This window comes from Gossypium hirsutum, chromosome A03, assembly GCF_007990345.1.
Source record: "Gossypium hirsutum isolate 1008001.06 chromosome A03, Gossypium_hirsutum_v2.1, whole genome shotgun sequence".
In the NCBI taxonomy this organism is placed as follows: Eukaryota; Viridiplantae; Streptophyta; class Magnoliopsida; order Malvales; family Malvaceae; genus Gossypium; species Gossypium hirsutum.
This window is the reverse complement of record NC_053426.1, coordinates 107327421-107341375: the sequence shown is the minus strand read 5'-3', so window position 1 is coordinate 107341375 and position 13955 is coordinate 107327421. Positions and strand designations below refer to the sequence as shown.

The 13955-nt window shown below is 34.2% G+C and overlaps 1 protein-coding gene across 1 annotated transcript; it reads right to left on the bottom strand.

Moving 5' to 3' along the window:
- Positions 1-12497: 12497 nt before the first annotated feature.
- Positions 12498-13748, bottom strand: LOC107886838 (cyclin-U1-1). Its single transcript, XM_016810918.2, has 2 exons — positions 13071-13748; positions 12498-12991 (listed from the first exon to the last, which is right to left on the bottom strand). The coding sequence occupies exons 1-2, from the start codon at positions 13505-13507 to the stop codon at positions 12757-12759; spliced, it is 672 nt and encodes a 223-aa protein (XP_016666407.1). The 5' UTR covers positions 13508-13748; the 3' UTR covers positions 12498-12756.
- Between the last annotated feature and the right edge of the window lie 207 nt (positions 13749-13955).

Genomic DNA, 13955 nt, shown 5'->3' with positions numbered 1-13955 from the left:
GGTATGATTCCCTTCTCAAGACGATCGAATAAGTAGGCAACTGCCTCATCCACGTGCCTTAAAGCCTTAGGAAAAATCACCAATCCGTAGATGTTTAAGGTAAAGATATCAACCCTCTTTCTTTCATTTGGATGCTTTAAAACCAAATCTCGCAAATTCTCCCAATGGATACATTTACTATCTCCTTTTTATTGAATCCGAGCAGTGATCCAAGGCTTGCTTATCCCTGAAATGTTCATCAATTTCTTCGCAAAAGTCTGACCATTAAAAACCCTGGCATAAGTCTTTCTAACTTGAACTTTCGGACACCTGAGCAGGGTAGTGTATTCCTCCATGGTAGGTATTAAATCCACTTCTCCAAAAGTGAAACACTTGTAAGCAGAATTCCAAAATTACACCATAACTCGGAATAGATGTTTATCCAATCTAATGTCTAGCAAGTAGGATATATCACCATAGCTTTGATAAAACAACTGCTTGGTCCCTTCATCCCAACGAGCCCATATATCTCTCAACTCTTGCAATTCATTTTGTGTTACATTGACGCAAGTGAATTCCTGCAACTCTGATGTATGTCCTTCTGCCAAGCTATCCCCTCTCTCTGATTGTAACTTTTCTGACCATGCACGGACGGCTGCATTATCCTCAACTTTATTTAGAAATTCATTCTCTATGTCAAACTTTCTAACTTGGTAATCGAATACGAATCAACACCTTCTTTAGTATGCAATGTCATGCAAAATACAATCAAAACAAAATATAGGTTAATATCAAATGATAGTGATAAAATGCAAGCACATAAACAAAAATTACAACACATATATGGGTAAATACTAAGGCTTGATGCAGCTCCACCCAAGGACAGCTCTTAAGGTTCGCTATATGCGGTTCGGTTCTAGAGATAAGGTACCTGAACCAGCAGGTTCCTCAATCCTCACCCATTATAGGCTCATATAGATTAAGTTCAGTTCAGGGGGATACATTTCCCTATGACCATGTGGAGATGAAAATCTCACGAAATCATAGGTACAAATGTACCCCGGAAGCAATCCACTAGCCCATGCGGAGGTGAAAACCTCACGAAAGCATAGTTTCTTACTCCCACTTAGAAGGTGTGACGACAGCAGTCATGCAATGAAAATGCAACATTATTCTGCAAGACCCGAACCATGGAAATCATACAAACAAATGCAATTATAATTTTTAAAACAAATTTTCCATATTTTGACAAAAGGACAATGAATAATCGATTTTATTGCTAGACTTTCTTGATTCCGAGTCTGTCACCAAACTGTCAAAACCATTTTTAAAATTTAAAATTTAATGAAAAACAGGGAATAGACTTTCTGAAAAACAGAAATAGAGTCGCCACCGATCCTTTTTTTTTAGGTGTGATCAGATCACCTAGAAATTTGATTATTTTAATAAAGTACTTCTTTTTACTAAAACAATGGTTTTGGTCTTACGAAAATATGAGAAAACGGGTTTGGGAGTCGGTTACGCATGAGGAAGGATTAGCACCCTCACTACGCCCAAAATTGGTACCAAATCGATTAAATACTGTCCTTATGATTTAAAAATGTTTTGAAATGTGGTTCCTTTTAATAACATTTGAATAACCCGAGTTGGTCATCAAAATTCTCTTGCATATAAATGTAATTTGGTTATTGGGTAACATTTGAATAACCACATGTATAAATTCTCTTGCATATAACATTTAGTAAATCAACTTTGGTCATAATGGCATGTATAGATTAAGTTGGCCAATGTTGGCATATAAATGTTTTGGTTGTAACTAGCTATTGGAATGACTTGTGATGGACATGTTTTGATGTGAATATAAGAGGCTATACATGTTTGATATGTGTTTGAAATGGTTGATTGATAGAATTATATTGGCATATTAATGATTAAACTGAGTTAGCATGTTTGGCAAAATATGCACATATGTGAATTTGGCAAGTTAGGTAAGTTTGTATACTTGGTTATAAGAGGTACTATATCATGTATAAGACTTGATTTTGAATGGGTTTGAATGTCTTATATTGGCTTGAGAATATGCTAAGTGTTTATGTAGGTGGAAGGCAAATTTGGGTGAGAAATATGGCTTAGGAATGGCCTTATTTAGTCCACACGGGCGTGTGTCTCGGCCGTGTGTGACCCCTGAATCATTAAAATACAAAATAGAATGCTCAATATTTTTCACATGGCCTGGCATAGGGGTGTGTGGACCCCTACACCTACACACGGCCTAGCGTAAGGGCGTGTGACTTGGCCGTGTGACCCAAGTCAAAGAGTTACACGGGTACGGACACGGGCTGGGACACGACCGTGTGCCCTACTTTGAATGCCCACACGGGCATGTATCCCTTGCACCTTGGAAAATTTTTTTAAGTTCCCGGTTTAATCCTGAATTGTTTTTAATATGTATTTTAGATCTTGAGGGTTCATATAAAGGACTTTATGAATAATTTTTTATATGAATGTTAAGTAATATGAATTGTCTGTACTTGATCTGTATATTCTGATAATGCTTCGTAACCCTGTTTTAGCGACAGATATGAGTTAGGAGTGTTACAGTAATCATTTAAACATATAGATAATTTATTACAATCCATAATACAATATATACTCATTTCTAGGTCTTTTACGAGCTTACAAAAGCTCTTTTTCTAACTTGGGGTCGAGATATGATCAAATTGTAAAGGTTACAAAGTTATGGGTTGATGTCGCAACTTCAGGGTTTCCTTGTTGCGACGCAACTCACTGTCTTGGGTTGTCATGGTCTTAAGGCTATATCGTTGCAACATGAGCCCTAAGTTGTTAATCGTTGTGACGTTGGAAGTATAACATCACAACGTGACCCATGAATTCCAACAATGTCAATTGGTACCTATTCAAACATCCCAAGCATACAACCTGTACAAAATTGTTGGTCATAATACCCCAATTCAGCCATTTACACATACAAATATGTTCAATATAAAGATTCTAAACCATTAACAACTTTTTTATGCATAAACATTAACCTTTTCATTAAATTTACAACATTATGACTTAGAATGAACATATGTAAACTTTAAACAACTAATGCCTAGGTACATGCCTTTTAACCCAAATAACAGAACTATACAAACTATATTGAGTCAATGGATGCAGTTTGGATGTTGACTTCACTTTTTTGGGACTTTAAAGGTACCTAAACTTGTGTACGGAATAACATACTGTATGCCGAGCAATAGGGCTTAATGGTACTTTCATGATTCAAGATATTAAACATAACGTTATCAATATGACATAATACATACAACTCATAGTTTATCAATACATTACCAACAATGCAAAATATTGCATACTCATCTTTATATGAAAACATATATATTTTCCAAATGGTAACTCAGCCTATTCAACATGTTCATCATTTTTAACTAATTACATTCACTTACTACTTACCTTTCAATTAGCTATTTAGTACAAATACTCAATCAAGATTTCATCATTTATATATACATGACATTGGCATTAACTCAATCAACTTTCATAATGAACCTATTTACTTACTTTTATACTTACCAATCTATCCCGTTTCTGGAGTCTATTGACTCATACATACTCGACTCGGCTCCCAGGGCTCATTTTCATTTGATTTGCATAATAAGTTACAAGCTTTCTTCATCACAATTCAAATATGAACATATTTTATTCCATAGCATCATATAAATTCAATTAGGTATCATTTGTTAAGCTTATTATTTATAAACCCTATTAACCTAACTCGAATTTCAAGAAGGATACATGGATTAGTCAATCTATATCTTAATCTGGCAACACAGTGCATCATCGAATGAACTGAAAAAATATACTAGCACATATAGTGCATCATCGGCATGCTCAAGCAATTATACTAGCACACGAGGTGCATAATAAGACGAATGGAAATAATTATACTGGCCCACTTAGTGCATCATCAGATAAAATGAAGCGGTCTTACTAGCACATAAGTGCATCATCAGATAAATCGAAGTATAAACCTGTACAGTTAATAGGATAAATGATTTTTCAATTTCATCATATAGTTCAATTCACATTCCATCATTCTCAATTTATTATCAATTCACCATTCCAATACAACACATAACATATTTTAACTCAATTTCATACCAAGTACCATATACAATTAAATCATACTACTTTATATTTTATTCAATTCAGTCCTCTATCTTTATATACCATATCTATCACCACAATTTAATTCATACAAGCATTATATACTCACCTCATTACTAAATCATGCAATTTAACATGAATATGAAATAATTAGATTGATCTAGGATCATAGAAATACAAATCGAAAGCTAGTGTCACTCATCATCGATTCTCGCCTTTCCTTTCCCTCTCGACAACTCGGCGTCACCTTTAGCTTAATAGATTTTAAATGACAGAATGATAGCTAGCACAAAAATAAAGTTTTCTTTCTTTTTTTTCTTTATTTTCCGTTTGGTGCACGATGAAAGAAGATGGATGTTTCCGTCTTTCTTTCCACTTATTAACTATATATATTATAATTAACATTTGCTTAAGTTAATTAATTATGATTATTAACTAAATTTACATTTATTTATTAATATAAATTTTAACTATTTAATGGGGATCATAATTATACCCATTATTAACATAAACAACAATGGTTTAATAACCATTTAAGCTCTTTGGATAATTATTATCTAAGTCCTCAAGTTTTTTTTAATTAAAACTTTATAATGATTAGACTTTTATAATTTAAGTCTTTAAGTTTTAATAACTATTAATTTGGCAAGATTATCAGACCAAACTTTAATATAACAATATATTATACACGGAAATATTAATATTTAATATTTATGGATTTGGTTTAAGGAAACGAGATCTTACAATAGCAATTTCTGACACCGCTAAATTTCGGGTCGTTACATAATTTGATCATTATATTTTTATAATATTATTAATTAGTCTAGATAACTAATATCATTAATTTTTATTAAAATATTAAGCAATTATAATTTGAATGTCCTAAGAGTCTTATAAATTGACATATGACTTTCTATTTATTTTAAGTTTGTGTTTCTTTTATTTTTTCATTATAAGACAATGACCAAATTTGAGATTTAATCTATATATTTTAATTTTTGACATAATTTAATCTCTCTACTTTTATAATATCATTAGTTAGTTAAATAGTTACTATTGTTAACTATTTCAATCAAGATCCTAACGTCAATTTTTCTTAATTACACTATTTCGACAAAAAATATTTTTTCATAACGAGTTTAAATGGTGTTTTTAAGAAAAAAAATCAGTATTTTCAATGTTATTTTTATTGTTACATGGCTACCAAGTTTTTATTTTAATTTTAAAATGTGACACTAGAGAATTTAATAGAAGAATTTTAATGTTGGTATCAATTGAACTTGAATTTTTAAATTTGGAAACTAAAGAGATTAAATTCCTAAAATAAAAGAATGACTAAATTCCAAATGTACAGAGTGTAGTGAGACTTAGACCTTCAAACTTTTAGTCTATAGTTTGACACAAATAAATAATCAACCCAACATAAAAAAGTGAATAAAAAATATTTGTGAAATTTTTCTTCAAATTTTGAAGAGTAAACTACAAAAATAGTCACTTTTTTTTGCCTCAGATAACATTTTTGTAACACCCTAAATCCGGCCTATAAGTCTAGACCAAATCCGAGATATTACATTGATCACCGAAGTGATCGTAGGTAAATTTTTACAAAAAAAGTTATCACGTCGAACCAAAACATTTATTATATATAATCAGATTTAAATGAACGAATTAAAATTTAAAACGGAGCTTGACAGTTCAAACCCGAAAAACAAAACAGAAACTAAAAATACAAACTGATAATTTATTTTAACCATGACTGTCCGAGACCTTTGCATATCGGGACCAGCTTCAGAATTCCGAAGGGTACCTGAAAGGGGAAACACTAAGGGGGTGAGCTACACGAACTCAGTGTGAGTTCAAACGAAAACAACATACTTGTAGAAGAGAATTCCTGACAACAAAACAGTAGCAGAATATACTTTCGGATATATGCAAAAGCTGATACAGTATAGAACCAACACCTCAATACACGTAACAATCAAAGCACACCTACGCAACATAAGTGTTATTCAGACAAACATAGTACAGATAAACAGATGTACATGAATGCAGTCAAATAAATAATCCCACCCATCCAGCCAACACACCTCTTTGTCCCCCGATCACACCCCCTAAGAGCTGTTTAAGCTCATCCAACCAAAACACACCACTTAGGACCTCGAAGGCCCATCCAACCCTACACATCATATATGTGCACGAGCTACTCAGATATTAATACGCAGCAGAGCTGACGTATAAGCAGTACAGTGTAATGCGGTAATCCGCTGTACACTCATGTTGCAGTTTAAACTGCCAGATCAGATAATAGTACGCAGCAAAGCTGACGCGCATGCAGTACAATGTGATTAATTGCTATACGAGTAAATTGCAGTAGAACTGCCAGATCAGATCAGAAACAGACTCCCTTCTCTTCGCAATCCCACCCAAAACTTTACTTTATGCAAGTGTATATATGCATACAACCTCACAGAACGGTGACACATTATCAGACAGTTAGACAGAACAGATATACATACATATACCCAGTTACCCGGGTTCAAAATCAGACACCAGTCACAACAACACAAAAGCAGAGTACATAGTTACATATATCGAGCCTTAAACACCCTCACTAAGGCTTAGCCAAGGGTCGGAATACACAGACACATTTTCAAACCAGAAACACACACAGAACCAAAGCAAGTGCCTTAGAACCATACGACCGTGTGCTCTAGCCGCGTGGGAGGTCAAACGCACGTGTGAAGAAGGGCACATGGCCGCATGGCTAAAGCACACACCTTTTTGGACCAGGAACATGGTCGTGGGAACAGACCGTGTAACTCACTGCCCAGTTGTACTAAAATAGAATATAGGGTAGACACGGCCGTGTGAGGGTCTCACACGCTTGTGTACCCACCAGACACGACTGTGTGTCTAAAACACACGCCCATGTGGGATCCCTAAATCCCCAAATTAGCAACATGGCTATGTAACCAAGCCGTGCGGTGCCAAATCACTTATACCCTAATTCCAAAACACATACGCCCATGAGCCTAGGGGACATGGCCGTGTGAAAATCGATAAAAATCCCCAATTCGGCCACACGACCGTGTGGGGCCCAAATCAACCCGGAAAGCCTAATTCCCAAAAGAAAATGGCCTTGTGTATCGGCACACGCCCGTGTGTGGTCACGAAACCATCCTAAAACAATCCCGAAAAATGTGTTTCCAGCACGAAGCACTCCCCAGCCCTTGATAATTCGAAATTATACCAAATCAATACCAATTCTAAACTTAAGGCAACGATACAACATCGAAAATAACGGATTTACGAACACTTACACACACGTTGTCGACTTCTCATAAAGTCGAGATAAAATTTGCGAATAAAAAAAAGGAAGGTACGAAACCCATAGGAACCAGAAATGCCCAAACACTGACTCGACATCAAGGAAACGAGGCTCTTAAAATTTCCCCAAGCAAAAACCGTTTAATAGCAAAATAAGGAAGAACTTTGGAAAGAAGAAAAAGAAAACCCAGATAAGAAAAAAGAAAAACGTCCAAAACCAAAAATAGAAAATAAAAGTAAAAAATAAAATTAAAAATAAATAATTATAATTATTAACCAAAAACAAAACAAAATAAAAGGCTCTCCAAAAATGCACACCTATAGACTGAAACCTAGAACCTTAAGATATATTAACACTCACTCAACCACCAAACCAGCAGACTCATTCTTACACTTAAATGCGCTACTAAATATAATAGAGCAGCCTTCTCACTGACCCTAACCACAAAACCCAAAAACTTCTAACCCCAAAATTCAGGGTGTTACAATTTTAGTTATTTATGTTTGAAATGTTACGTTTTAGTCACCTACATTATTATTTTGTTACAAAATGGTCACTCTACCATTAAGCTCCGTTATCTCCCTGATAGCGGTCCTACATGGCAGTCCAAATGTGTTTAGAATGCCAACTTGGATGTCTTACATGGCAGTCCAAATTAAATTTATTTAATTATAAACTTATTTTTTCCCAGCAACTGAACATTCAAGTTGGTATTTAAAGCCCATTTGGACTGCCACGTAGGACTGCCGTTATGGAGGTAACGGAGTTGAACAGTAGAGTGACCACTTCGTAACAAAATGATAACGTAAGTGACTAAAATGTAACATTTCAAACATAAGTGACTAAAATATCATATGAAGCAAACAAAAGTGACTATTTTTTGTAGTTTATCCAATTTTGAAAAGTGTAAAAGAATATTAAATTTATTTAAAAATTATTAAAAATTATAACATTTTTCTCTTGATTATAGTTCTACTCTTAAGTCAAGCATGGATCCCTTCTCTGACTGGAGAATAGCCTACTCAACCATTAACCTTTCAATAGATTTAAATTTCTTCATGAGATATTATATTGAAGGCAAGTGCCTATATCTCGAACGTGACACTGAATTTTGCGACTTTGGCAGCAATATTGTGATCCCACTGGAAGCAAGATGGCATCTCGTCAGTTGCATTAGAATCAAGAATTCTGTCATCTTCCTCGACTCCATAGTTTATTACGACATGGTAAAGTAGTAATTTGCATTTCATGAAATACACTAAAAAACATAAAGTAAGAAGAAATTATTTAATCCCAGATGTCGTAATGCAAATTATATAAAAATATAAATGTTGACGATTTTTAATAGTTTGTATAATTTTTACAATTTTAATATTTTTTAATATGAATAATTTTATAATAATTTATTAAATTTTCAAAAATAAAAAGAAAATTTTTAATAAAATATCAAAAAAAAAACTGTCAAAGTTAACAACTATTGTTAAAGTTAATGATAAAAGGGATTATTTGGGTGTATTTTTACAAGTTAAGGGTTCAATTGGGTAAAAAAATTAAGGGCTTAATTGATTTATTCAGAGAAGCTTAAGGGCTTTTTAAATTATAAAGATTATAAATTATAACAAAAAAATTAAATATTTAAACTAGTTTAAAACTGGTTCAAACAATTTTAATTGATTTTTTTACTTGGTTTGACTAACTTTTTACTAGTTCAAACTTTCTTTGGTTTTATAGTACCTGTTGAACCAATTGGACCTCCAATGCTTGGTTTAATTAGTAGGTTCAATCCAATTCTGACAATCATGATTATCTGAGGTAAAATATACAAACTTAATTAAATTGATAAAATTTAAGACCTTTTATATTATTTATAGGTACAATGTGACACAAATTTAGTTGAATGACTAAAATTTCTTTTATATAAACTATTAGTTAATATAATAATTCATCTATTTTTTATTTATTTATCATTGTCATAGGGTGAGAGAGTGGATAACAGGATTTGAACATGTGCCATTTAGGTGCTAGACGAAAACTTTAACCATTACTCAGGTCATAAACTAGGGCAAATCCAAGAATTTTATGGTGAGGGTAACAAAATAGAACTAAAAAATCTTGGTGGGGAGTGGGAATAAAAAATATACTATTTATTAATTAAAATTTACCAAAATTTAAAGGCCTAGGGAGGAAATTATACCAAATCAATGGGGGCCAACGCACTACCAACCCCCTTAGTGTGGCCCTAGCCTTAAACCTTCGCTCTTTATGGTTGGTGTTGATGAACTGTAGACTACTAATAAGCCTTTTTGATTTCATTCGGTGAGCTAGTTATAAAGAATGTTGCATGTCTTCTGGCAGCTGTTAAAGATTGGAAACATTAAGTGTTTGGGAATATTTTGACTTGTAAAAGGATTGTCATGACGCAACTTAAAGGCATCCAAGCGGCTTTGGAAAGAAAGAGATCACGAAAACTTGAAGAACTTGAAGGGGACTTTAGGGTGGAGCTTGAGAAGATTTTAGACTTGGATGAGCTCATTTGGCAATATAAATCAGGGTGTGAATGGCTTATCGAAGGGGACCGGAACATAAAGTATGTCCTTATTAAGATTCTTGCTAAGAGGAAACAAAACAAAATATATGCTTTGAAATTAGAGGGCGATGAATGGTGCTTTGAAAATGAGGTGTTGAAAGACAAACTATCAACTACTTCCATGGTAAAAGGGCTCTGTTCATGGAGCTTTTCTGGTTACATGGTAGGTGTTCATTACTTGAGGAAAGCATGATTGAGTTTTTACAAAATGAGGTATTGAATGAGGGAGTGGAAAAGGAATAATTTGATATGACTCCATCAAAAGCTACGACCATTCATGGGTTTCATACTCAATTTTTTCAAAGCCAATGGGACATTATGGCTGATGATATTTGTAGTATGGTGAATGTCTTTAAAAGAGGTACTCTGGATCCTAAGTTGAATAAAACTTTGACTGGCTTGATCAGAAAAAATAAATGGGCTTGAAAATTTCTCCCATTTTAGGCCTACTAGTTTGTGCTTAATTCTCTATAAAGCGGTAACAAAAACAACTATTAATATATTGAAGCAACTTACGCCATCACTAGTTGCACCTAACCAAGTGAGTTTCCATTCTAAACACTTACAAGGGGAAAGTTAGGTGGATGGCGATCAAAGTCGTTCTAGAAGATTCACTCTTAGATGTAGGTGTTCCTTATAATCTAACTCGTATTATCATACATTGTATTTCAACTCCGTCAATGCAAATTTTTTGGAATGAGTCTCTTTTGGTTGAATTTAAACCTTCTAAAGGAATTCGACAAGGAGATTCCTTTTCCCCATACCTTTCTGTGATAGGAATGGAAAGACTTAGCTAAAGCACTAATAAAGTTGTCCTACAAAAAGAAGCCGGTTAAATTAAGTAAGGATGGACCTCCTCTATTATACCTATTCTTTGCCAATAACCTAGTTCTTTCCTATAAAGTAGCCGTTAAGCAAGATTTTTGTCTTTTTTTCAGGGCACAATATCAATGCACAAAAGACTAAAATTTATTATTCTCCTAATACGAATGACTTGTTAGTTGATCACATAAGTAGTTTTTTTAAGGTTTCAAAAAGTTGAGGACTTGGGTGTGATCCTCAGGATATCACTCTTCAACCAAAGCGTTATGAGAAAGGTAACATTGAAGCTTATGAATGATATGGAATGTAGTAACATGCTTGAAAGATTTGAATTGATTCATGTGTGTTGATACTATTGTGGCATATTGTTTAGTTTTTTTAGGAAGTTGATTTGGGCTTGGTCTTGACATGTTTTGAGTATGTTAAAAATTACCAAAATGTGTTTTGGATGGTTTGAAACAATCAATAATTTATCTATTTTGCACCACACGGGCTGATTCACGTCCTTATGCTCTCTAAAAAATAGGTAGATGTAGAATCACATGGTTCCCAATTGTTATACAGGCTAGCCATATGCTCGTGTGAGTACTGTAGTTTTGGTCACCTAATTTTTCATACGATCTCAGTTTGCTATACGGCTCAACCACACGGTCGTGTGACTTTTGATGAAATTTTTACATTTTGGTTCACACGGCTTCAGAGAGTTACATGATCTGGACATATGCCCATGTGACTTGTATTTTGCATTATTACCTTCAAATTTTGATAATATTACAATTTGATCCTGAAATATCCTCGGATCAACTCAAGATCTCACTTAAGCTCATATAAGACTCAGAAAAAGTTTTAGATGGTATTTAATGATTGAATTGATTAAAATATTTGTATTTTTACAATCAACTGTTTATAACTGTTATGTTTTGTATTGTAGCATTTTATAACTCGATTTCGACGATAGGGTCAGGTAAGAAATATTACACAGAGGTAGAATGTGATAATTCAAATGTGGTTCAAATGTTGTCAAAATATAACGAGGAAGGCAACACCATAACCTTAGTAAAGAGAGTCAAAGAATGCTATAGAAAACAATGGTTTGTGCAGTTCAAGCATGTTTTTCGGGAGGCAAATAAATTAGCTAATTTTAAGGTCAATTACATAGTTTATTTTCATAGCATTATGTTGTTTTGATGTAATAATCACTTTTCTTAAAAAAAATTAAATTCTGCTATTATTAGTTCTTGTATTATATATAAATTATGGATTTAGTCTCTACACTTTTTGAGTTTTGAAATTTCAGTCTTGAATAAATGATAGCCTTTAAATTATGTTATTTACAAAATCTTATACAACAAACATATTATCATATATGTAATATCTATCATCTTGATATTTTCACATGATACGCACAAAAAAGGCACACCATTTTAGTTAATGAATTTAACAACTCATATTTTGAGTCAGGATTAAAATATCGAAATTCAAAAGAAATGAGCAAATTGAAGAACATGAGCTAAATACGGAACTTGAGTATAGTACAAAATTTAATCCAACATATTTAATTGCTATCATTTGAACCAAAATTAAAATTTCAAATTTTGATAAATAATTTTAAATAATGACTAAATTTGATCACAGTACTAAAGCTTAGGCATAAATAGTTGCAAACAATATTGGTTCGATAGTCAATAACAAACAATAAATGAAAGCCATTGCACTCTTTTTCCTTTCCTCTATTTCCATTTTTTGGTTAAAAAAACAAAGTTAATAATAATAATGAGACCCCATTTTAAGACGAGAGAGACGGAGATAGGAACTTGGGGCCAATCCCATGGCTTGAGAGACGGCGAAACAATCAACCGATGTCAGTCACAATCTCATCAACAGCAACGGGGCTTATCCCCCTTTCAACTTTCTGATCAACGCCATTAATTAACATCTCCTGTTCCAAGTGGAAACAATAGGTCTCAAAAACCTGTGAGCTCACCGCCACTCCAAAATCCAAAAGGAAAAGCAGTTCTAATTCTAGCCTGTTCAGCTCAGCATTGCTCACTCCTCCAACCCGAGCATAGAACGCATTGTTATATTGCCTGAATTAGCAAAAACCCAAGAATCCTTTAAAAAAAAAGAAACAAAAATAGGTGAAGGGTTGTTGAAGAAGGCGCTTACACATCATCAAGAACCTTGGAAGCAACCATGACACAGGTGACTAGCAATCGGTGCACGTTCAAGGATACGAGGAGTGAATCGGGATGCTTATGGGCCAATCTGTCTATATAAACGTATCCCAACACAAAGCATGAAGGGCTACAGTTTGTGTACTTATAGATCCTCTCCAAGTAGTTTGGTATGCTTATATTTGGAGCCCTGACGCCATGAAATACGTTCAAGCTTTTACCAAGAGGAGCAGAGATGGTACCATTGCGATCCAAGTTCAATCCATCTGGCTGCTCGGTTAGGACCTCAACGAGCTTGTCGTTTCGGACCACTAACTTTTCTAAAACCGAGGAAATTATGGTGAGGACTCTTGGTGTTGGTGTTGTGTCGGCTTGGATTGGATCCGGTTGCCGGATTGGGTGCGTGGGGTAGTCGCCGGTGGCTAACATTTAGTCCATTGTGTGAAGAAGGAAAGTGTGGGAGATATTTGGGTGGCTAAGACTTATGAGCCTATCTATTTGGCTGACTAATGTGGCATAGGAGATGGGTATAGCTAGTTTTGTGATGGGTTTTTGATGTTATTAAGGTAAGCGAGTGGGGGGACTTGGGTTGTAATTTGGACGGAGGAATTGTAAGGGTTGGCTGGCTAGGTGCGCCAAAGAGAGTTTGAGGTGTTAGATGCAATGCGGTCCCACGAGTGGATGGCATGGGAAGGGATTGGGTTTAATCGGATAGCAACAATTCGTTGGATTGAATGCTTGGTGGGGAGACGACAGCCACAGTTTGGCTCGGATTGCGAGCCTTCTTCTTGTCCTTGTAAATTGTAATTCCATTTTCTTAGGGTTTATTGTGTAGAGTAATTATAACATTTTTTTAGAATTATAAAAAATTATAATT

Coding starts and splice junctions, on each gene's coding strand:
- LOC107886838 (XM_016810918.2), bottom strand. CDS start 13,507: ATGTTAGCCACCGGCGACTACCCCACGCACCCAATCCGGCAACCGGAT. Junction 12,992..13,070: donor TCCAAGGTTCTTGATGATGT/GTAAGCGCCTTC, acceptor TTGCTAATTCAG/GCAATATAACAATGCGTTCT.